This window comes from Mobula birostris, chromosome 19, assembly GCF_030028105.1.
Source record: "Mobula birostris isolate sMobBir1 chromosome 19, sMobBir1.hap1, whole genome shotgun sequence".
In the NCBI taxonomy this organism is placed as follows: Eukaryota; Metazoa; Chordata; class Chondrichthyes; order Myliobatiformes; family Myliobatidae; genus Mobula; species Mobula birostris.
Genome location: NC_092388.1, coordinates 60,246,872 through 60,272,201, shown reverse-complemented (window position 1 = coordinate 60,272,201; position 25,330 = coordinate 60,246,872). Strand labels below are relative to the sequence as shown.

Sequence of the window (25,330 nt, the reverse complement as noted above, 5' to 3'; positions counted from 1 at the left end):
CCTCCTCTCTCCCTTCCATCCACTCAGTCCCAGTCTCTCCGTATCCTCTTCTCTGTCCCCTCCATCCCCTCAGTCCCAGTCACTCTGTAACCTCCTCTCTCTCTCTCCCCTCCATCCCCTCAGTCCCACTTCCTCCGTAACCTCCTCTCTCCCTTCCATCCACTCAGTCCCAGTCCCTCCGTATCCTCTTCTCTGTCCCCTCCATCCCCTCAGTCCCAGTCACTCTGTAACCTCCTCTCTCTCTCCCCTCCATCCCCTCAGTCCTACTCCCTCCGTAACCTCCTCTCTCCCCTCCATCCCCTCAGTCCCACTTCCTCCATAACCTCCTCTCTCCCCTCCATCCCCTCAGTCCCCCTTCCTCCGTAACCTCCTCTCTCCCCTCCATCCCCTCAGTCCCCCTTCCTCCGTAACCTCCTCTCTCCCCTCCATCTCCTCAGTCCCACTTCCTCCATAACCTCCTGTCTCCTCCATCCCCTCAGTCCCACTCCCTCCGTAACCTCCTCTCTCCCTTCCATCCACTCAGTCCCAGTCCCTCCATAACCTCCTCTCTCCCCTCCATCCCCTCAGTCCCACTCCCTCCGTAACCTCCTCTCTCCCTTCCATCCCCTCAGTCCCACTTCCAACATAACCTCCTCCCTCTCCCCTCCATCCCCTCAATCCCACTTCCTCTGTAGCCTCCTCTCTCCCCCTCCATCCCCTCAGTCCCACTCCCTCCGTAACCTCCTCTCTCCCTTCCATCCACTCAGTCCCAGTCCCTCCATAACCTCCTCTCTCCCCTCCATCCCCTCAGTCCCCCTTCCTCCGTAACCTCCTCTCTCCCTCCATCCCCTCAGTCCCACTTCCAACATAACCTCCTCCCTCTCCCCTCCATCCCCTTAGTCCCACTTCCTCCATAACCTCCTCTCTCCCTTTTATCCCCTCAGTCCCACTTCCTCCATAACCTCCTCTCTCTCCCCTCCATCCTCTCAGTCCCATTTCCTCCGTAACCTCCTCTCACTCCCCTGTCCTTTACCTCACTGGTAGGTAGGGGTAATTTAACCTGCCAGCCCTCTGGAACGTGAGGGAAACTCACAGAGTCACAGGAGGAATTTGCAAACTCTGTACAAGCCGCACTGAGCTGGGTCTGTGGAGCTTTGAGGAAGGGGGCCTCCAATTGTCCCAGCATGATCCACCAATTTAAATGCATGATCTACAGAGCCCCTCCTTCCTCAAATTCTGCTCAACAATGCACAATTCAGATCAATCCCCACTGCCACTAATCAGTTCAGCCCACCTAATTACAGAACATCGTGCCGACGCCGGCCCCCTAGGCCTGAGTCGACGTAGTAGTAGTAATTACAGAACATCAAACAGTACAGCGCAGGACAGGCCCTTTGGCCCATCGTGTACGTGTTGACCCCAAAGATTAAACTAAATCTTTCCATCAGAATATGATCCATTTCCCTTCATTTCCTGTGTTCTCATGCGCCTAAACATCTCTGAACTGTGTTATCATGTCTGCCACCAGCACCAATCCTGGTAGCATGTTCCTAGCACCTAACACAATCTCTTTAAAAAAAAACCTCAGATAGCTTCCTTAAATTTTACTCCCTTCACCTTAACCTTATTTGGCATTTCTGTTCCGGAAGCGGTAGCGTAGTGGTCAGCACAACGGTTTACAGTTCCAGCGACCCAAGTTCGATTCCAGCTGCTACCTGTAAGGAGCTTGTAGTTCTCCCTGTGACCGTGTAGGTTTTCTCCGGGTGTTCCGGTTTCCTCCCACAGCCCAAAGAGTGTAAATTATATCATGATAAGGCTAGGATTAAATTAGAGGGTTGCTGGTAGTGTGTGTCTCAAAGAGCCGAACAGCGTATTCTGCACTGTATCTCAATAAATGGATAAATAAAATTAACCTTGCATGACTCACCTTGCTAGTCATTTAAACTGTGGGCTATTTTAAACAGGAATAGTAATTCAACGATGAAGATGCCCACCACCCTGGCCATTCCCGTTCCTCTCTTCTCTGCCCTGGGCTTGAAAGCCTGGATGTTCAGACTCCAAAACAGCTTCTTCTTCACTGCTATATCAACTTCCTCGTTTGCATCCCCTTCCCAGTGGTGCTGCCACATTCTTGGACTCCTCTCAGTATCACTAACATAACCTTTTGTACTACAATGCAATCTTTGTGCCATTCGGGTGTTTTGTGGTTGTTGTTGCTGTTTTTATTGTGACCATCAACACTGCTCTGTGATCTTCACAGGAGCAAGGTACAGTATTTCATTGTGTATATGACAACTTGATCTACTCTGAGGTAAGACATGCAGAACTAATGCAGGCAAATGGGATTACTGTAGATTGACCAAAGAGTCTGTTCCAGCATTCTGCAGCTCTGTAGAGACAGGGACATGTGGGGCCGAGCTCTATAACCAACCCATGCAGCCTGTGGTGACATCCATACTGAGTGCATGTCTGCACTTGATTATAGCCTACTGTAAGACTACTGTCTCTCCAGCATCCCACAATTAGTCTGGTAGAACATGCCACGATGCAGCCTACAGTGGAGCAAGGATGTACTCACATTTTCTCCACGGGGTCTGCAGCCGGTTGTTGTTCCTTGCCATTAGGAATCCCTTGGTCGAAGACGACTGTTTCTGTGTTTGCCAAGCAAAATCCATTTGACCGCATGATTTCTGTGGAGAGAGTGAGAATGCACACAGTGCTGGGTTGTTTCAGAGGAGTACTGTACCAACTAACGGCTTCAATGCCAGGGAACACGGCTGGTCCCCAGTGTCAGGCCAGGTTGCCCTGGCTCAATGCATGGCTTGCACCGAGGAAGGCCAGACCCCTACCCAGCCTCAGATGGGTAACCACACCTCACAATATTCTCCTGGGTCCCAGTAGTTCCTTCCTACCCCATCTCTCAGGCTTCCAGCCCTTTCAACTCCTCCCATGTCCAAATATTCTCTTTCTACCCATATTCTCTCTACCCTCCTCCTCTCCTGCCCCCATTCTCTCTGCTGACATGTTCCCTCTGTTCTCTCACTCCCTCTCCCATTCTCCTCCCTATCTCTCACCCACACCACACTGTTCCCTTCAGCCTGCCCTCTCTTGCTTCATTCCCCTTGACAAGGGAATGCCAGTTTAGATTTGTTAGAGGACAGGGACTCTCAATGTTTTATGATACAAAACCTTGAGAACATGCATCATCTAGCTCAAGGATATTTGCTATCACACTGTTATGAGACAATTGAACAGCCCCTTAGTATAATAAAATGGACTCGCGACCTCACAATCTACCCAAATTGGCCTTTGCCCCTTGTTGTCTACCTTCACCTACTGCCACTTTCTCTGTAATAGTAACAATACAGCCACAGAGTCATAGAGAAGCACAACACAAATACAGACCCTTCGGCCCATCTAGTCCATGTCGAACCTATTTAATCTGCCTACTCCCATCCACCAGCACCAGCAACATAGCCCTCCATACCCCTACTATCCATGTACTGTACCTATCCACACTTCTCTTAAACATTGAAATCGGGCTCACATGGGTCTCCTCTGTAACCTGCACATGGTCCATGAAGTTGATGCTACTTTGCCTCACCGTTATAGACTCTGTGTCCATCTCCTTAGTAAATACAGATGCAAAGAATGCATTTAAGATCTCTCCCATCTGTTTTGGCTCCACACATGGATTACCATTCTGGTCTTCCAGAGGACCAATTTTGTCCCTTGCAAACCTTTTGCTGTTAATATACCTAGAGAATCCCTTATGATTCTCCTTCAACTTGTGTGCTGGTGAACTTCATGCCTTCTGATTTCTTTCTTAAGTGTTCTCTTGCATTCCCTGTACTCCATAAGCACCTCATTTGTTCCTACTTGTCCATAACTGCTACGCGCCTCCTTTTTTCTCTTAACCAGGGCCTCAATATCTTTTGAAAGCCAAGGTTCCCTACATTTGGTATCTTTTACCTTTTACTCTGACAGGGACATATAAGCTTTGTACTCTCAAAATTTCGTTTTTGAAGGTTTCCCACTTTCCAAGTTCTCCTTTGCCAGAAAACAACATGTCCCAATCCACACTTGCCAGATCATTCCTGATACCATCAACATCGGCCTTTCTCCAAGTTAGAATCTTAACCTGCAGACCAGATCTATCTCCTTGCATATTGACTTTGAAAGTGATGGTTGGTGTCAAAATGGTTGTTGTGACGCGTCTAGTGCAGTAGTGTAGTGGGTAGTGCTTGTCGCTCTCACTTTCAGCTTCCAGCGCTGGCTAGCAATCTTCTGAAAAGGAGAGATGAATGTGCAAGTCTCTCCCTGCCAGTACACAGCCTCTTCCACAACAAGCCTCGTGCAGTGCCCCCTCCTTTCAGACTTAGGCTGAGTTACAGAGGGTGGGGAGGAGGTCTGGCCCCTGCATGTTCCCTCTATTCTCTCCCATTCTCCCTGACTGCTCCCTACCTCTCACCCACACCAGCCTGCTCCCTTCTGCCTGCCCTCTCTTGCTTCACTTCCCCTTGTCAAGGGAAGTCCAGTTCAGGTTTGTTGGAGGACAGGAACTGTCAATGTTTTGAGCCCCGACAGAGGATTTTAAATTCCTTTCCTCCCACAGATGCTGTACAACCTACTGAATTTCTCCAGCAGATTGTTTGTTGTTTGTTGGATGGGTTTCAGCCAGCCACTGATGTGCTCCCCCTCAGCCCTGACCCCATCAGTCTCTGGGTTAAACACTTTGCCGGACCCGCTCCCCCGACACCTCCCTCACTACTTTACACAACGGTGTGAATCACTGTGCAGGGATCTCCACGTCCCAGCCAGAGCAGAACCAGAGGCTCTTCGATTCCTCCTTTTGTCACTTCCCCTACCCTTGTGGTTTCAGCCTCAGTGCCAGGAAGCTCCTAGCTACAGTCTGTGGTTTGCACTGTTAACAGGAGTGGTGCCCCACACAGCCTTTCCAACTGCGCCTTGTAAGGCATGAAAATGCCCAATGCCGGCCTTTCTGGTCTGAGTCGACGTTATCATCGTAACAGGTCATTGCTGGAGGAAGCTGGCACTTTCTTTCTGAATTCTTTCCTCTTGTAACGAAACTGGTGCAGCCACATAGATGCTTTGGCCAAAAAAGCACTCCAGTGCCTCTACTTCCTCAAAAGGCTAAGGAATTTTTCTATAATCCCCAATGACTCACCAATTTTTATAGATGCACCATAGAAAGCATTCTATCCGGCAGCTGCTCCACCCAGAATAGGAAGAAATTGCAGATAATTGTAGACACATCTAAGTCCATCTCAAAAAGCAGTCTCCTCTGCATGAACTCTTGTCTACCTTTTCTGCTGTTTTGGGAAAATAGGCAACATATCAAAGATCCCACTCAATATGGACATTTTCTCTTCTCCCCCTGCCCATTAGGCAGAAGATACAAAACCTTGAGAACGTGCATCATCTAGCTCAAGAACATTTGCTATCACACTGTTATGAGACAATTGAACTGTCCCTTAGTACAATAAATGGACTCTCGACCTCACAATCTACTCAAAATTGACCTTTGCACCTAATTGTCCACCTTCACCTATTGTCACTTTCACTGTAATAGCAACAATATAGTCACAGAGTCTTAGAGAAGAACAACACAGAAACAGGCCCTTTGGCCCATCAAGTCCATGCCAAAACAATTTAATCTACCAACTCCCAATGACCTGCACTGGGACCATAGCCCTCCATATCCCTATCATCCATGTACCTATCCAAACTTCTCCTCAATGCCGAAATCAGGCTCGAATGGACCACTTGTGCTGTCAGCTCATTCCACACTTTCCCACACTTTCATGACCCTCTGAGTGAAGAAGTTTCCCTTCATGTTCCCCTTAAACTTTTCACATTTCACCCTTAACCCCTGAACTCTAGTTGCAGTCCCACCCAACCTCAGTGGAAAAAGCCTGTTTAAATATGTGCTATCCTAGACCCCTTATAATTTTGTATATCTCTATCAAATCTCCTCTCAATCATCTATATTCTAAGGAATATAGTCCTAACCTATTCAATCTTTCCTTATAACTCCTGTATTCCAGACCCAGCAACACCTTTGAAAAATTTCTCTGCAATTTTGCAACCTCGTTTACATCTTTCCTGTAGGTAGGTGACCAAAACTGCATACGATATTCCAAATTAGGCCTCACCAATATCTTATACAACTTAAGAGGGCCAACGTGTCAAAAGCTTTCTTTATGACCCTATCTATCTGTGACACCACTTTCAACGAATTATGCGCCTGTATACCGAGATCCTTTTGTTCTACCACACTCCTCAATACCATACTGTTCATTGTGTAAGGCCTACCCTGGTTGGTCCTACTGGAGAACAACACTTCACTCTTGTCTGCATTAAATTCCATTTGCCATTTTTCAGTCCATTTTTCCAGCTGATCCAGATCCCTCTGCAAGCCATGATAGCCTTCCTCACTGTCCACCACACCCCCAATCTTGATCTCACCTCCGAAATTGCTGATCCAGCTAATCACATTATCATCCAGATCATTGATAGAGATGACAAACAACACTGATCCCTGTGGCATACGTCTAATCACAGGACACCAGTCAGAGAGGCAACTCTCTACTGCCACTCCCTGGCTTTTCCAGCAAAGCCAGTGTCTAATTTAATTTACTACCTTATCCTGAATGATAAGTGACTGAACCTTCCTGACCAGCCTCTCATGCAGGACCTTGTCAAGTGCCTCACTAAAGTCATCCACTGCCTTGCCTTCATCCACTTTTCTGGTAACTTCCTCAAAAAACCCTGTAAGATTGGTTAGACATGACCTACCATGCATGAAGTCATACTGACTATCCTTAATCAGTCCATGTCTATCCAAATACTTATATATCTGGTCCCTTAGAATACCTCCAATAACTCTTCCCACAACTGATGTCAAATTCACCAGCCCATAACTTCCTGGTTTCTGTTTAGAGTCTCTTTTAAACAGTGGAACAAAATTAGCTATCCTCCAATCTCTGACACCTCTCCTGTCACTAAGGATGATTTAAATACCTCTGCTAGGGCCCTGGCAATATCTGCACTTGCCTTCCATAGCATCCAAGGGAAGAACTTGTCAGACCCTGGGGATTTATCCACCCTGATTTGCCTCAGGGTAGTAAACATATCCTCCTCTGTAATCTGTACATGGTCCATGAAGTTGATGGTATTTTGCCTCACTTCTATAGACTCTGTGTTCATTTCCCAAGGAAATACAGGTGTAAAAATTAATTTATGATCTCCCTCATCTCTTTTGGCTCCACACACAGATTACTAATCTGGTCTTGCAGAGGACCAGTTTTGTCCCTTACAATCCTTTTGCTCTCAACATACCTGTAGGATCTCTTAGGATTCTCCTTCACCTTGTCTGCTAGAGCAAATTTATGCCTTCTTTTAGCCTTCCTGATTTATTTCTTAAGTGTTCTCTTGCATTCCCTGTACTCCATAAGCATCTCATTTGTTCCTACTTACCTATACCTGCTACACACCTTTTTTCTCTTAACCAGGGCCTCAATATCTTTTGAAAGCCAAGTTCCCCTACACTTGTTATCTTTACCCTTTATTTTTACAGGAATATACAAGCTTTGCACTCTCAAAATTTTGCTTTGGAAGGCTCCCACTTCCCAAATTCACCTTTGCCTGTCCCAATCCACACTTGCCAGATTATTCCTGATACCATCAAAATTGACCTTTCTCCAATTTAGAACCTCAATCCATAGACCAGAACTATTTCCTTGCATATTTACTTTGAAACTAATGGCATTGTGGTCTCTGGATGCAAAATGTTTCCTTTCACAAACGTCTGTCACCTGCCGTGTCTCATTGCCTAATAGCAGATCCAGTATCAAATGCTCTCTCATTGGGACTTCTGCATACTGATGAAGGAAACTTCCCTAAATACTTTTGACAAACTCTGTCCTACCTAGTTCTTTTACAGTATGTGATTCCCAGTTCAACCTTGTGGAAGGTTAAAATTACCTACTACAACAACCATGTGTTTCTTGCAACAGTCTGGGATCTCTTTATAAATCTGTTCCCCTAGAACTGTTTGGTGGTCTGTAATATAGCCCCATTAACATGGTCATACCTTTTTTATTTCTCATTTCCACCCATAACGCCTCAGTAGTCAAGTTCTCCAGTCTGTCCTGATTGAGGAATGCCGTGTCATTTTCCCTGACTAGTAATGCCACCCTCCTCTTTCAATCCCTCCTGCTCTGTCATGTCTGAAACAGCACAACCCCGGAATACTAAGCTGCCAGTTCTGCCCCTCCTCTTTCCAAGTCTCAGTAATGGCTACAGTATCATAATTCTAGGTGTTGATCCTTGCGACGGGGTGAATATGATCGGAGTGGACGCAGTGGGATGAATACGGTCGGAGTGGAGGAGACGGGCTGAATATGGTCAGAGTGGAGGAGATGGTCTGAATATGGTCAGAGTGGAGGAGACGGTCTGAATACGGTCAGAGTGGAGGAGATGGGGTGAATGGGCAATTTACATGCTCTACGACAATCACCATGAAAGATATCCTGGATTTTTTTTTAAAAGCTAATAGTTTTGCTGCTACACTTTCCAACATTTCTGTTATGGTAAAGATTGACAAGTTTTGGGGTTCCCTGCCTTGAGGGAAGACTATCCACCCCATCATCCTTCAAGAGTCTAACTGCAAGACAGAATAGCAGCTATATAATGTAACATCTACCATGAAAGCACTATGATGCACTTCAAAACAATTAAAAGGAAACCTTATGTAATAAACAAAAGACCTGCTGGTGGGAAAGATTTAAGAAATAATAATCTGGCTGAGGAGTAATGGTCACCCGGAGAAACATCAATAGTGATAGTGACACTTCCTTCGAACTAAAGGTGTAGCTATGGGCACTCGCATGGGTCCCAGCTATGCCTGCCTTTTTGTTGGTTATGTGGAACAGTCTGTTCCAAGCCTACACTGGCATCACTCCCCAACTCTTTTTTCGCTACACTGATAACTGCATTGGTGCTGCCTTCTGCACGCATGCTGAGCTCGTCGACTTCATCAACTTCCACCCTGGCCTCAAATTCACCTGGTTCATTACGAACACTTCCCTCCCCTTTCTCAATCTCACTGTCTCCATCTCTGGAGACAGCTTACCTACTGACACCTTTCATAAATCAACTCATTTTTTACAGCTACTTGGACCATACATCTTCCCACCCTGTCACTTGTAAAAATGCCATCCCCTTCTCTCAGTTTCTCCATTTCCACTGTATCTGCTCTCAGGATGAGGCTTTTCATTCCAGAACTAATGAGATGTCCTCCTTCTTCCAAGAAAGAGGCTTCCCTTCCTTCACCATCAATGTGGTCTCAACCATGTCTCTTCCATTTCGAGCATGTCTGCCCTCACCCCATCCACCTGCCACCCTACTAGGGATAGGGTTCCTCTTGTCCTCACCCACCACCCCACCAGCCTCCGCACCCAGCACATAATTCAATAACTTCGGCTGCCTCCAAGGGGTCCCTCTATAAAGCACATCTTTCCCTCCCCTCCCCACATTCTGCTTTCCGCAGGGATCGCTCCCTACGTGATTCCCTTGCCCATTTGTTCCTCCCAACTGATCTCCCTCCTGGTACTTATCTTTGCAAACGGAACAAGTGCTACAGCTGCCCTACGTCTCCTCCATGACTACCATTCAGGGCCCCAAACAAGTGAAACGACCCTTCACCGGTGAGTCTGTTGGGGCCATCTACTGTATCCAGTGCTCCTGGTGTGACCTCCTGTATATCGCCGAGACCTGATGTAGAATGGGAGACTGCTTTGCTGAGGACCTACGCTCCATCTACCAGAAAAAACGGGATCTCCCAGTGGCCACCCCTTTCAATTCTACTTCACATTCCCATTCCAACATGCCAGTCTTTGGCCTCCTGTATTTGCCAGAATGAGGCCACACTCAGGTTGGAGGAGCAACACCTTATACTGTCTGGGTAGCCTCCAACCTGATGGCATGAACATCGATTTCTCAATCTTCCAGTAATTGCCCCCCCTCTCCGTTCACCATTCCCCATTCCCCATCCCCTTTTCCCTCTCTCACCTTATCTCCTTACTTGCCTAACACCTCCCCCTTCCAGTTCCTCCATGGTCTTCTGTCCTCTCCCGTCAGATTCGCCCTTCATCTCTTTCACCAATCGACTTCCCAGTTCACACCTCTCCCTCTCTCGGTTTCACCTATCTACTGCGATGTAATTCTTCGTCCCTTCCTCCCCTCCTCCCACCTTCTCATCTCTTTTTTCCAGTCCTGATGGAAGTTCTCAGTCCAAAAAAGTTGCAGTGAAATCAAAGCAAAAAGTATCAAATACTGGTCTTAAGGTGTTGTACTTAAATGCACGCAGCATAAGGAATAAGGTGGATGACCTTGTTGTACAGCTACAGATTGGCAGGTATGATATTGTGGCCATCACTGAGACCTGGCTAAAGGATGCATGTCTCTGGGAGCTGAACGTCCAAGGATACACGGTGTATCGGAAGGATAGGAAGGTAGGCAGAGGGGGAGGCATGGCTTTATTGGTAAGAAATGATATTAAATCATTAGAAAGAGGTGATATAGGATCAGAAGGTGCAGAATCTTTATGGGTTGAGCTAAGGAATAGCAGGGGTAAAAGGACCTTGATGGCAGTTATTTATAGGCCTCCAAAAAGCTGCAGGGATGTGGACTACAAATTACAACAGGAAATGGAAAAGGCTTGTCAGAAGGGCAGTGTTATGATAATTGTGGGGGATTTTAACATGCGAGTAGATTGGAAAAATCAGGTCGGCACTGGATCTCAAGGGAGAGAATTTGTAGAATGTCTGCAAGATTGCTTTTTAGAACAGCTTGTTGTTGAGCCCACTAGGGGATCGGCTTTACTGGATTGGGTATTGTGTAATGAACCGGAGGTGCTTGGAGAGATTGAGGTGAAGGAACCCTTAGGAGGCAGTGATCATAACATGATTGAGTTCACTGTGAAATTAGAAAAAGAGAAGCCGAAATCTGATGTGTCGGTATTTCAGTGGAGTAAAGGAAATTACAGTGGCATGAGAGAGGAACTGGCCAAAGTTGACTGGAAAGAGACACTGGTGGGAAAGACGGCAGAGCAGCAGTGGCTGGAGTTTATGCGAGAAGTGAGGAAGGTGCAAGACAGGTATATTCCAAAAAAGAAGAAATTTTCGAGTGGAAAAAGGATGCAACCGTGGTTGACAAGAGAAGTCAAAGCCAAAGTTAAAGCAAAGGAGAGGGCATACAAGGAAGCAAAAATTAGTGGGAAGACAGAGGATTGGGAAGTTTTTAAAACCTTACAAAAGGAAACCAAGAAGGTCATTAAGAGAGAAAAGATTAACTATGAAAGGAAACTAGCAAATAATATCAAAGAGGATATTAAAAGCTTTTTCAAGTATATAAAGAGTAAAAGACAGGTGAGAGTAGATATAGAACTGATAGAAAATGATACTGGAGAACTTGTAATGGGAGATGAGGAGATGGCAGAGGAACTGAACAAGTATGTTGCATCAGTCTTCACTGAGGAAGACAGCAGGATACCGGACACTCAAGGGTGGCAGGGAAGAGAAGTGTGCGCAGTCACAATTATGACAGAAAGTACTCAGGAAGCTGAATAGGCTAAAGGTCGATAAATCTCCTGGACCAGATGAAATGCACCCGCGTGTTCTGAAGGAAGTAGCTGTGGAGATTGCGGAGGCATTAGCGATGATCTTTTAAAAATCGATAGATTCTGGCATGGTTCCGGAAGACTGGAAGATTGCAAATGTCACTCCGCTATTTAAGAAGGGGGCAAGGAAGCAAAAAGGAAATTATAGACCTGTTAGCTTGACTTCGGTGGTTGGGAAGTTGTTGGAGTCGATTGTCAAGGATGAGGTTACAGAGTACCTGGAGGCATATGACAAGATAGGCAGAACTCAGCATGGATTCCTTAAAGGAAAATCCTGCCTGACAAACCTATTACAATTTTTTGAGGAAATTACCAGTAGGCTAGACAAGGGAGATGCAGTGGATGTTGTATGTTTGGATTTTCAGAAGGCCTTTGACAAGGCGCCACACATGAGGCTACTTAACAAGATAAGAGCCCATGGAATTACAGGAAAGTTACATACGTGGATAGAGAGTTGGCTGATTGGCAGGAAACAGAGAGTGGGAATAAAGGGATCCTATTCTGGTTGGCTGCCGGTTACCAGTGCTGTTCCACAGGGGTCCGTGTTGGGGCCGCTTCTTTTTACATTGTACATCAACGATTTGGATTATGGAATAGATGGCTTTGTGGCTAAGTTTGCCGGCGATACGAAGATAGGTGGAGGGGCCGGTAGTGCTGAGGAAACGAAGAGTCTGCAGAGAGACTTGGATAGATTGGAAGAGTGGGCAGAGAAGTGGCAAATGAAGTACAATGTTGGAAAGTGTATGGTTATGCACTTTGGCAGAAAAAATAAACGGGCAGACTATTATTTAAATGGGGAAAGAATTCAAAGTTCTGAGATGCAACGGGACTTGGGAGTCCTCGTACAGGATTCCCTTAAAGTTAACCTCCAGGTTGAGTCAGTAGTGAAGAAGGCAAATGCAATGTTGGCATTCATTTCTAGAGGAATAGAGTATAGGAGCAGGGATGTGATGTTGAGGCTCTATAAGGCGCTGGTGAGACCTCACTTGGAGTACTGTGGGCAGTTTTGGTCTCCTTATTTAAGAAAGGATGTGCTGACGTTGGAGAGGGTACAGAGAAGATTCACTAGAATGATTCCAGGAATGAGAGGGTTAACATATGAGGAACGTTTGTCCGCTCTTGGACTGTATTCCTTGGAGTTTAGAAGAATGAGGGGAGACCTCATAGGAACATTTTGAATGTTAAAAGGCATGGACAGAGTGGATGTGGCAAAGTTGTTTCCCATGATGGGGGAGTCTAGTACGAGAGGGCGTGACTTCAGGATTGAAGGGCGCCCTTTCAGAACAGAAATGCGAAGAAATTTTTTTAGTCAGAGGGTGGTGAATCTATGGAATTTGTTGCCACGGGCAGCAGTGGAGGCCAAGTCATTGGGTGTATTTAAGGCAGAGATTGATAGGTATCTGAGTAGCCAGGGCATCAAAGGTTATGGTGAGAAGGCGGGGCAGTGGGACTAAATAGGATTAAATGGATCAGCTCATGATAAAATGGCAGAGCAGACTCGCTGGGCCGAATGGCCTACTTCTGCTCCGTTGTCTTATGGTCTTATGGACTTTTTTCCATAGATGCTGCCTGATCTGCTGAGTTCTTCCAGCATTTTTTGTGTGTTGCTTGGATTTCCAGCATCTGCAGATTTGCTCTTGTTATGGATAGTAATAGATTGGAGCTGAATGTAAATGCACTGGTAGAATGTACTGATGTATAGCTCAAAATTACACACAGGTAAGTGTGAGGTTACACATTTGACAGGAAGAATGAGGAGAGGCAATATAAAGGATATATAAAACTAAACAGCATATTGACTAGTTGCATCATGGTCTGGTATTGAAACTGTCATGATCCGGTCTGTAAAGTCCGTATTCCGGTTCACGGTCTGGTCCATCAATCCGTATTCCAGGTGTTCCAGTTTTCCCTTGTTCTGTTGGTGCCTTAATTGAAGCACATGATTCCCATTTTGGGTTGGCTACATAAACAGCTCCTGGGTTCAGCTTCAGTTGCCGGACTGTCCCCTTCCCCTTCCTTCCGTAGCCTCGCCTGCTACCTTTGCCTGTGTCCTCGCCTGTAACGCCGCCAGGGCAAGATCGGGGCCTTGCTGTGTCTAGATAAGGAAATGTCTTTCGTTGTTTGGAACTGTCTCTTTATGTCCTTGCCTTCGCTAGGTAGGTCCGGCCGTTTGCTGCTACCTCAAGTTGAGAACTGTGTCTGTGTCCACACCATTGCTAGGTAGGTCCGGCCGTTTGCCACTACCTTGTGTTGAGAACCATCTCTTTGTGCCCTCGCCTCCGCTGGGTAGGTCCGGCCATTTGCCGCCACCTTGAGTGGAGATCTGTCTCTCAGTGTTCTGTGTATGAGTCCCGGCCCTATGTCCTGCTCCCTAGGAGGGGTCCTGACTCTTTGGAGAGCCCTGGCCCCAAGTCCTGTTCCCAAGGAGGGGTCCTGGCTCTGTGTTCCACATTTCTGTTCTCCCTCGACCAAGGCTCTGCGTTCCTGTTCTCCCTCGACCAAGTCAAGGCTTCGTGTTCTCGTCCTGTCCATGTGTCTCACCCCGCCCAGAAGCACCTCACCCAGCTTGGTACTGGGGCTCCCTCGTCCAGTCCTGTTGCCAATCCTTGTCCTGTAGCCATGTCTTGTCCTTGCCTAGATATAACCATATAACAATTTCAGCACGGAAACAGGCCATCTCAGCCCTTCTAGTCCGTGCCGAACGCTTACTCTCACCTAGTCCCACCGACCTGCACTCAGCCCATAACCCTCCATTCCTTTCCTGTCCATATATCTATCCAATTTTACTTTAAATGATAACATCGAACCTGCCTCTACCACTTCTGCTGGAAGCTTGTTCCACACAGCTACCACTCTCTGAGTAAAGAAGTTCCCCCTCATGTTACCCCCAAACTTTTGCCCCCAACTCTCAACTCATGTCCTCTCGCTTGAATCTCCCCCACTCTCAATGGAAAAAGCCTATCCACATCAACTCTATCTATCCCCCTCATAATTTTAAACACCTCCATCAAGTCCCCCCTTGACCTTCTACGCTCCAAAGAATAAAGACCCAACTTGTTCAACCTTTCTCTGTAACTTAGGTGCTGAAACCCAGGTAACATTCTAGTCAATCTTCTCTGTATCCTCTCAATTTTGTTGACATCTTTCCTATAATTCGGTGACCAGAACTGTACACAATACTCCAAATTTTGCCTTACCAATGCCTTGTACAATTTTAACATTACATCCCAACTCCTATACTCAATGCTCCGATTTATAAAGGCCAGCATTCCAAAAGCTTTCTTCACCACCCTATCCACATGAGATTCCACCTTCAGGGAACTATGCACCATTATTCCTAGATCCCTCTGTTCTACTGTATTCTTCAATACCCTACCATTTACCATGCATGTCCTATTTTGACTAGTCCTGCCAAAATGTAGCACCTAGATCTGGGGTCTAAGCCCCAGTCAAGACCCAGGTTCCGGGTCCCTGTCCAGTCTCTGGCTTGGAGTCCAGGTCCCGCTTTCCTAGCCAAGTCCTAGCCCAACTCTGTGTTCCTGTCCCAGCTCCTAGTCTGAGTCCTTGTCCTGTTCCTAGTACTTCAGTGTCTGTGTCTTGCATTTGGGTCCACTCCCAGCGCCCCCACATATGACAGAAACACCAATGCCCTTGAACAAAAAAGCTGTAGATACCCAGTACATCATGGGTAAAGCCATTGTGAACACCTACAAGGAGCACTGTCACAGGAAAGCAGCATCCAGAATCAAGGACCCCCACCATACAGACCATGCTCTCTTCTCGCTGCTGCCATCAGGGAGGATGAACAGCATCCTCATGACTTACAGCACCAGCTTCTGAGTCCGAGGCTCCCGTTAGTCAGAATTGACCATGAATATTGCATCCTAGCTGTCTAGATATGCAAGCATGGACAGTACGATATGGAGAACAAGCTGTTGCCCATGTAGCAAGCTCCCCCTCTCCACGCAACTGATGAACCCAAAGGAACGGCAGAGATTGATACAGTTTAGTACCAGCAGAGTCGCTGGAGCTGCCAGTCGGACTGCCTTGGGGATTCCAGCTCCAGATTTTTCCCTCGGGGTTTACTCCCAAAGTCTTCCCCATGAGTGGGTATAGCTGCAAGGCAGCGGGGGTTTGAAATCAGAGTTTTCCTTCTCCTAGAGGAGCTGCCAAGCCCCATCTGTCAGGAACGGTTATTACCCCTCAGCCATCAGGCTCTTCAACCTCGCTCACCCCAACACTGCACTGTTCCCACAACTCACTTTCAAGGACTCTTCAACTCATCTTCTTGATATTTATGCTAACTTTCTTTTCTTTTTGTATTTGCACAGTTTATTGTAAGAAAATGAATCTCAAGGTCTACTTTGATAATAAATTTATTTTGAACTTTGGATATTGTAGAAAGTGCAGGAACAAAGGAGATGGGAATGTGTGCGCACATTACGTTGAAACCATTGAGGTAATTTTAAAAACGTGGCTAATGATATATAGACAGTTCTGGACTTAATCTACAGAGGCACAGAGAACAAAACCAGTGAGCTCTTGCTGAACCTCCATTGAACATGGATCTGGTTTCATATGGAGTACTGTATTAAACTCTGCTCACCCCATTACAGTAAACGTGAAAGTATTAGCACAGATTCAGAGGACGTTTCCAAGAATGGTTCCTGGAATGGAGGACTACCTTTACAAGGAGAGATTATAGAAATTGCTGCTGTTTTCTCAAGGGAAGACTGAGGAGCAATTTGTTAAAGGTGTGTAAGATGATTGAGGGATCAGGGTAGAGTGGACTGTGAGAAGTGTTCAGGTTAATGGAAAGGTCAAGGTCACAGGTATAAAGCAAAAGGGAAAACAAGTAGAAGTGATGTCATACAGCCAGACAGCACAGAAGCAGCCTCTTCAGCCCACCATATTCATGCTTACCCTCCAGGCCATCTGCACTGATCCCACTTGCCCATAGTAGGATCATATCCTCTATGCCTTTCCTCCTTAAAATCAGAATTAGAGTCCTGCTTAATTTATCACTGACACATGTCATGAAGTCTGTTGTTTTGTGCCGGCAATACAGTGCAAGACTTAGAAATGACAATAATAAATAAACAAACATAAATATCCACCTGACAGAAGAAGGAGCCTCAGCCTAGGGTCTCATCTAAAAGACCCTCATCACTGCCCAGCAGTTTCAGCCTGGAGTTTCTGTTCTCCCAATCGTTAGATTAGGAATTGAACTCTCTGATTTAGACCATAGACATTACACACAAAGGTGCCTCCTCAGAATCTCAGTCTGGCTTATTAACACTCTTACAGGACATGAAATTTGTTGTTTTTCAGCAGCAATACAATGCAAGGTGCAAAAACTAGTATAAGCGACTAAAATAAATAGTGCAAAGAGAAAGGAATAACAGGATAGTGCTCACAAGTTCATGGACCATTCAGAAATCTGATAGCAGAGGGAAGATGCTATAGTTGTGGGCCTTCAGGCTCCTGTACCTCATCCCTACTGGTAGTAATGAGGAGATGACATGGCCTGGGAGGTGAGGTACAGCCTTTTGAAGATGTCCTCGATGGTGGAGAGGCTTATGGCCGTGGTGGAGTTGAAGACGTCCTTGATGGTGGAGAGGCTTATGGCCCTGGTGCAGCTGGCTGAGTCAAACATCCTCTGCAGCCTTTTGCAATCCTTTGCATTGGAGTGTCCAGACCAGGCAATGATTCAACCAGTCAGAATACTCTCCATAGTACATCTGCAGCAATTTGCCAGAATCTTTGGTGACATACCAATTCTCTTCAAACTCCCCATGCCTTCTTCATGATTGCATCAATATGCTGGGCCCAGGATAGATCTGGAGATGTTGATGCTGAGGAATTGGAAGCTGCTCACCCTTTCTATCCCTGAACCCCTCAATGAAGATCACTGTCCCGCCTTCCCCTTCCTGACGCCTACAGTCAATTCCTTAATCGCGTTGACATGGAGTGTAAGGCTGTTGTTGTAACATCACCCAACCAGCCCATTTACTTTCTCCTGCTTGCCTCTTTATTACTTGTGTAAATATCTTTTAAATATAGTGATTGATTCTACCACCTCCTCTGGGCAGGAAGTTCCAGATATCAACAGTCCCTGTGTTAAGAATTTACCTCTCAGACCCCTTTTAAATATGTTTGTTCTCTCACAATCTTGCACTAGTGTTGCTAGATTTATTTTATCGCTTACTTTGTACATGAGCAAGTAATGCATAATTTATGTTAACTTATGTTAATTTATGCACTTGTCCTAATTTTGTAATGTACTGTTCTGCTGCTGCTGCAAAAATATTTTTTCATTGGCATTTACCCTGTGTGTGTGTTTGCCTGTGACAACAATAAACTAACTTTAATCTCCTCCCTCCCACAAGCCACAGCTTGCTTTGCACCATTGGGTCAGTGTCAATAGAAATGCTGAGCATTTTGTTGAATCTTTCCACCCCTTGGCTACATCAAGGGTGACATGGTAGAGGAATAATAAGATCATAAGGGGAATAGACAAGGTGAAAGCAGTTTTACATTCTCCAGGGAGGGATGCTAAACACAAGGGGATATAGTTTTAAGATCGGAGATAGATAATTTAAAAGAGACATTGGTGGCAGTTTCTTCATGCAAAGGGTAGTGGGTTTTTGGACTGAGCTGTCAGAAATAAAAAGTAAAGTGGGCACATTAGCAACATTTAAAAACCTCTTAGATAAGTACATGGACAGCCAAGGTTTAGAGGGCAATGAGCCGAACACAGGCAGATGGACCAGCTGGCTGGGCAACACAGTCGGAGGTCCCACCTGTTTCAGGCTCTATGTATGACTTTTTTTTCCTCTGAAGCAATACTGTGTTGGACACTCTTGCTGTCAGTCCAGCAGGTGGCAGCCAAGAGCTAGTAATAAATTCCCACTACCGCTGGCCAGTCTCCCTCCCCATCCGGGTGCCTTTGCAGAAAAGACACAAGGATCAGCAAGCTTCCTTCTTTTCTGTCCTCTATGTCACGAATGAGCACCAAGACCTATCACTTTGCACGCAAATCAGTCCCACGTCTTGAGCACAAGTACCTAAAATGTCAAAAATAAAGCTATACTCCATCTGTTAACCACATTTACGATGATCTGCTATAGCCCTGATTATATAAACGGCCTTTGAACAGATCCACAAGTTCACTCGCGTGTATCCTCAAATCGGAATGGTGCACGGGAAGGCTTTTCATGTGACACTCCTCCAGGTTTCCTTTTCTGGTGTCCGAACAACCCAGGGGAAGGGGGGGTTTTATTCTGTACCCCACACACCAATTCTAAAAGGAAACAATTTGACATTTACACAGCTGGACTTGTGAGGACTATTCTCTTAAGGCCAACTAAGTTCTGGTGCCAATGCTCACAGATGCCACCCCCCCCCCCACCACCCCAGCAGGTTGTTGGTGTTTAATGTGGCTGTGTGTTTTTAGGAACTCTGGAGTAAACCTAGATGTGTAAGAATGTTGCAAACACCCACATCCAGCAGCCAAACCAGGTCCTCAGTCCTGGGAACAGGATAATGAGCCTGGAGAATATCCACAAAAATAAATGCCATAGCAGCACACACAAAATGCTGGAGGAACTCAGCAGTTTAGACGGGATCGACAGGGGAAATGAGCAGTCAACGTTTCGAGCCAAGACCCTCCATCAGACCTCCAGCAATCCATGTCTGATGCTCAATATATCCAGCTCCTAAAAGATTTTGTGTCCGAAATGAATAAGTTCCTTCAACATTACCACATTTTACACGGTGTGCAGGAGTTTGCATATTAGTCTAACTCAGGTAGGTAACAAGATATTGCAGATGCTGGAATCTGGAGCAAAAATAAACTGCTGGAGCAACTCAGCAAGATACGGAATCTGGGCCACAAACATTGACCACCCATGGAATCTGTTCGACCTGCTGAGTTCCTCTCACAGCTTGCTTTTTGAATGTGACCTGGTCTCACCCTGGGAAGTGCAGAGTGGATTTCCATAGTATATGGCAGAACCTAGGAGAGGTAGATTGGGAGCGGCTAGAGGGGGAAGCAATGTCCTTTCAGTTGTGCTGGGATTGTTGTTGATTGTACTATACATATATAATTGACTTGGATGAGAACGTAGGAGTATGATTAGTAAGTCTGCACATGACACAAAAATTGGAATTGTTGATAGCAAAGGTTGTCTAAGGATATGATGGGACATAGAAAGTTGGGTGGAGCAGTGGCAGATGGGTTTTAATCCAGACAGCTGTGAGGTAATGCACTTTGTGAGGTCAGGTTTGAGTAGGACAGAGAGTAGGTGGCAGACATCTTAGTAGAGTTGATGTAGAGAAACAACAGGGTGCAAATTCATATCTCCCTGAAAGTGGTGACACAGCTGGAAAGGGTATGCTTGCTTTTATAAGAAGAGGTATTGAGTACAAGAGTAAGGACATCACGTTGGATCTGTGAAAGACATGCGCACCTACGTACTACGTATCATTCTGGTTGCCACACGACAGAAAGAAAGTGGTAGCCATACAGAAAGTGCACAATAGGTTCACCAGCATGTTGCGTAGAATGAAGGGCTGTAATTATAAAAGGTATTTGGGTTAATTCTCACTGAATTGTAGGAGGCTGTGGAGTGATGTTATAGGGGTTTATAAAATTATGAGGGACATAGATAGGAGAGAGGTTGTTATAGCCGGGGGTGGTAATTGAGACAAGCTCCCAGTACTATTAAATGCTTCCAATAGCCTCTGAAAACCAAGTCCAGCTTCTGGCCTTAACGTGTGGCTTAGCTACTAAGCCTGGTGGAACCATTTTTATTGACAGGAGAACGGACAAAGGCAGGTTGCCGATGGGGCTCATTAGCTGTGGTTGGCAGCTCATCTAGGAGAAGAAAAACTCTGATTTTAAACCTCTGCAGCTATACCCACTCATAGCTTTGGGTGCAAATGCTGAGGGAAAAATCTGGAGCTGGGATCCCCAAGGCAGTTCTATGTTGAGTTCAATGCTGACTGGCAACTCCTGCATTGCTACTGGTGCCATTCCCTTGGGTTCATCAGCTGCATGGAGATGGGGAGCTTGCTACATTGTTCTGCCCAGGCTTGATTATCCAGACAGCTAGGGTGTACATCCATGGTCAACCCTGTCTGACGGAGGCCTCAGATGGGAGACAGTCAGAAACTTTTTCCCAGAGCAGGGAAGTCTACAACTCATCTAGAACTAGAACTAAAGGATGTAGTTGAAGTTGAGAATTAAAGAAGCCCTACACAGACAGCAGCAAATATTTCCTGCCAGAGGAGGTTGTAAAGGCAAATACAATGACATTGCTTCAGATGCATTTGGACGGGTGGTTGGATGGAGAAGGTTTAAGGGATTTGGCTCAATGTGGACAAATGGGATTGAAGTAAACAGGCTTCCTCCTGGTCTGGATGATGTGGGCTGAAAGGACCCATTTAGAACATAGAACACAGAACAGCGCAGCACGGGAATGGACCTAATGTGATGAACTAATTAAACTATTCCTTCGCCCAGCATACGGTCTATATTCCTCCATTCTCTGCACATTCAGGTGCCTATCTAAAAGCCTCTTAAATGCCTCTATCCGCGATTCCGTCTCCAACACTGCCTCCTGGCAGCACACTCCAGACTCCCACCACATTCTGTATAAAACCTGCTCCAAATCTCTCCTTTGATCTCCCCCCTCATCCTAATGAATGCTGTCTCGTATTAGATATTTCACCCCTGGGGAAAGGATACTGGCTGTCTACTCTATCTCTGCCTCTCATAATCTTAAAAACTCCTGTCAGGAAGTGGTGCATGATTCTATGAGGGAGAGACACCAACAGTGCACGGGAGGGTTCATGCCAATAGGAAAGGACGTTCTGGCTAAGGAATTACTGGCAACACAGGGAGGAGGAAATAGTTTAGCAAACAACATAAAAATATTTGAGATGAAAATATTTGATTGCCCTCAACCTCCTGTACTCCGAGGAATAAAGTTCTAGTCTGCCCAACTTCTCCCTGTAAATCAGGCCCTCGAGTCCTGGCAATATTCTTGTCAATATTATTTGCACCGTTTCCAGCTTAATGATGCCTTTCCTGAAACAGGGTGACTGAAATTGTGCACAGTATTTGTAGAGCAGACTATACGGAGCAAGCAAAAACACAACTATAAAAGGAGCGCAGGGGTGGTGTTTTAAGTTATTTCAGCAATAAAGGAGTCTATTACCAGAACGTCAAGTGAAGGGCAAAGACTTATTAACAACTTAGCAAGGCACAAGAGCCAATGCTGTAATCCTGTGATTGGCCCACAGACCTAACCCACTGTTCAGCACTTTCTACATATTGGCATTCAAGGCAGTGCTACTGCCTGACAGCTCCTGAGACCCAGGTTCGATCCCGACCCCAGGTGCTGAAGTTTGCATGTTCTCCCTGTGACCATGTGGGTTTCTCCCAGGTGCTCGGATTTCCCCCTCACATCATAAACTAATGTAGGTTAATTGGTTACTGTAAATTGCCCCTGGTGCGTAAGCAGGTGAGGGAATATCAGGGAGCATTCATTGCCACATAAGGCACAGGTCAGGGCTGGATTGCTCTGTGAGGTACAGAACTGGCAGGCTAGAAGGCTTCCTCTGTGCCATAGGAAAAGATGGAAATAATATATGAAAATAAAATCAATCTAATTCCTCTGCAACCCCTACAAAGACCAATACAATACCATGATTGATCTGTTACCTCAACGTTACTCACTGCCTTTATATCCAGGAGTGTACCTAACTTTTGTATGAACACAAAATCAAAAGTGGATTATTGACTGGAAGTCCATTGTAGACTGAGCTGCCAGCCCCCCACAGGCTATGTGAGAATTTCCCAGCCATCGGTGTTATGCCTGTGAATGAACAAGTATCGATCAAATAGTCTGTGCACTCACCTGATACTTTCACTGGACTTTGGAAGGTCATCTGAACCTTTTGGACATTATCATTTTTTAATACTTGGTCTATGGACGATCTCTCAAAGAAGGTGAGGACAACCTCTGACCTGGAATACTGAAAACAAGTTTGTTGAAATGACTAACAGTATGCATTCATTTATTTGTGGAATGTTACTGAAAGTGACTGGGACATTTATTGACCATAGACCAATTGGTTTCCTCAGTCTCCTCCGGGGCAGCTAATAAGTGGTACGCCATGCTGTGGGTTTGGAGTTACAGGTAATGCAGACTGGGTTATAATGGAGGATTTCCTTTCTGAATGGGCTGTGGTCATTCAGAAAAGGTTTTGTCTTCAACACCTCAGTATCTACAAAGGAGTCTGAACCTTCATTTAGCTTCTCCAGTGTAGAGGAGACTGCATTGTGAACTCTGATTGCAGGATACGAGATTGGAAAGAGTGCTTCACTTGGAAAGATAGCTGCAGGCCCTGGATGGTGGGAAGAGAACGGGTTGCACCTTCTGCAGTTGTGTAAGAGTGTGTGCTTCAATATAGTGTCATTGCTGTAGACGAAGAGTGAACAAGGGAGCAACCCTTTTGAATTGTTCAAGGGGAGGGGAATACGTGTCAGGTGATGGGAATCTTCTGGGAGCTGGAGAAACATTAAAAGGATGATCCATGTGGAAGTTTAGGAACTGGGCAGCTCTGTTGTTGCTCTGTCCAGGAGTAGAATGCGGAGAAGAGATATGGGAATTACATGAGACATGCACAAGGCTTGAATTGGTGCCATCCATCCTGAAAAGATCCCAGTGATCCAGGTATCCAAAACCCTCCACTCAAGCCCTTTAGCCGTGCATTCAACTGCGAAAATGTCGGAGCGTTTGGAAAGCACGAATCAACATTCAGGACTTTCATTTACACCACAGTCAGCGTCAGCAGTCAACATATAGTGATACTTACTTTGCAGGGCAAGTTAATTATAATCTTCAGGACCTTCTCGATTTCATTCAACCTTGTTTCTATGTCAGCAGCTTCTTTCACGGCAACTAATCCTAGAAAAAGGCAGTGGGAACATAAAAATGATCAAACCACCTGGTAGTAGATGCTAGCTTAGCTTAGCCCCTGGTTCATCCAACAGGTTATCAACAACCTCAAGTAGAAAGTTTGGAATCGAGATGTAATTACATGCTTCAGACTTAAGTCCTTAGAGTGATGCAATATTGAAACAGGTCTATTGGCCCACCGTGTCTGCCAATCAACTGCCTATAAAACTAACCTCATTTTATTTTCCCCTCTTACTCCCAGCAATTCCTTCCAGATGTTACCACCATACCACACAGCAGGAGCAAATGACAATTGCTGTCTTTAGGACCCATGAAGAAACCCACATTACCACAGGGAGAATATGTAAATTGCACACATATATTGCCCAAGGTCAGAAATGAACCAGGCCGCTGGAGCTGGGAGGCAGCAGCTTTAGCACGGGTGCCACAGTGCAGCCCTGGCTGTTGATAAATTCCATCAACACATTTCTCAGCCCTTCCCTTCAATGACCTCTCACTCCATAAACATAGGTTATTGTTTCCTGCATTCTTTCTGTGTGATAGAGCTCACTTCTGTGACTTTATTATCCTCTAGCTGAAGGTTACAGTAAGAATGAGGAAGGGTCCCTGGACATTTTCCACTTCATGAACTTTGATTCCAAAGTCTTTATTAATTTTGACTGGTTCCATTCCTAGCAATCTGGTTGCGGCAAAACCATACAGTAATTGAGTAGGGAGGTGGGTACATCTGCTCAAGCCCATGTCAATGACTAATCACCTCAAGGCACAGTCCTCTCCCCACTCTTCACTGTCTTGTATACTCTTATGGGATGCTTTGCGAGATTGGTCCCGGCACACCTTAACACCAGCCTTCTAGACAGCCACGACCCCCTGCAATTTGCCTACTGCCAAAACAAGGCTATGATCTCCTTGGCCCTACACTGATCTCTGGAGCATCTGGACAGTAAAGGCACCCATGTTACACTATTGTTTATTGACTACAGTTACACCTTTTATACAATAATTCCAAGCAAACTCATCACCAAACTCGGAGACCGGGGCTCAATACTACCTTTGCACCTGGATTCTGACCAACATGCAGTAAGGATAAGCAACAACACCACCATGATTATCTTCAAAAGGCTGCATGCATCCTGAACCCTTAGTCTATTCTGTGTACACTCATGACTACATGGCCAGTTTTTGCTCTAACTCTATTTACAAGTTTGCAAATGATTACACCATAGTTGGCCATATTACAAATAGTGATGGGTTGGAGTACATGGTGTCATGACAACAACCTTTCCCTCAATTTCAGCAAACAAAACAGCTGGTCACTGACTTCAGGAAGAAAGGTAGTACACATTTGCATCAACAGTGCTGAGGTCGAGGGAGTTCAGAGTTACAAGTTCCTAGGAGTGAACATCACCATCATGATCCACCCTCTGATGTCACTGCCAAGAAAGTTCCCCAGCACTTCCACATCCTCAGGAGGCTAAGGGAGTTGGGCATGTCCCCATCGACGCTCACCAATTTTTAAAACTGATACACCACAGAAAAGATTCTACCCGGACACCATGGCTTGGCATGGCATTTCCTCTGCCTACGACTGCAAGAAATGCAGAGAGGTGCTGACAACACAGCATATCACAGAAGCAAACTTCCCCTCTACATTTCT

At 45.8% G+C, this 25,330-nt stretch overlaps 1 protein-coding gene across 2 annotated transcripts in view; it reads right to left on the bottom strand.

Annotated features, from left to right (window-relative positions):
* The window catches only part of pxdc1b (PX domain containing 1b), a 67,731-nt gene that overhangs the window by 29,856 nt on the left and 12,545 nt on the right, over positions 1–25,330 (bottom strand). The window contains exons 2-4 of one of the 2 annotated variants that reach the window (XM_072283716.1): positions 23,570–23,661; positions 22,609–22,726; positions 2,558–2,669 (exon numbers count right to left, since the gene is read on the bottom strand). In XM_072283716.1, coding sequence (XP_072139817.1) covers positions 2,558–2,669; positions 22,609–22,726; positions 23,570–23,661 — 322 coding nt within the window. Of the gene's footprint in view, positions 1–2,557; positions 2,670–16,043; positions 18,987–22,608; positions 22,727–23,569; positions 23,662–25,330 lie in introns of those variants that run through there. The other variant, XM_072283717.1, reaches the window with a different exon arrangement.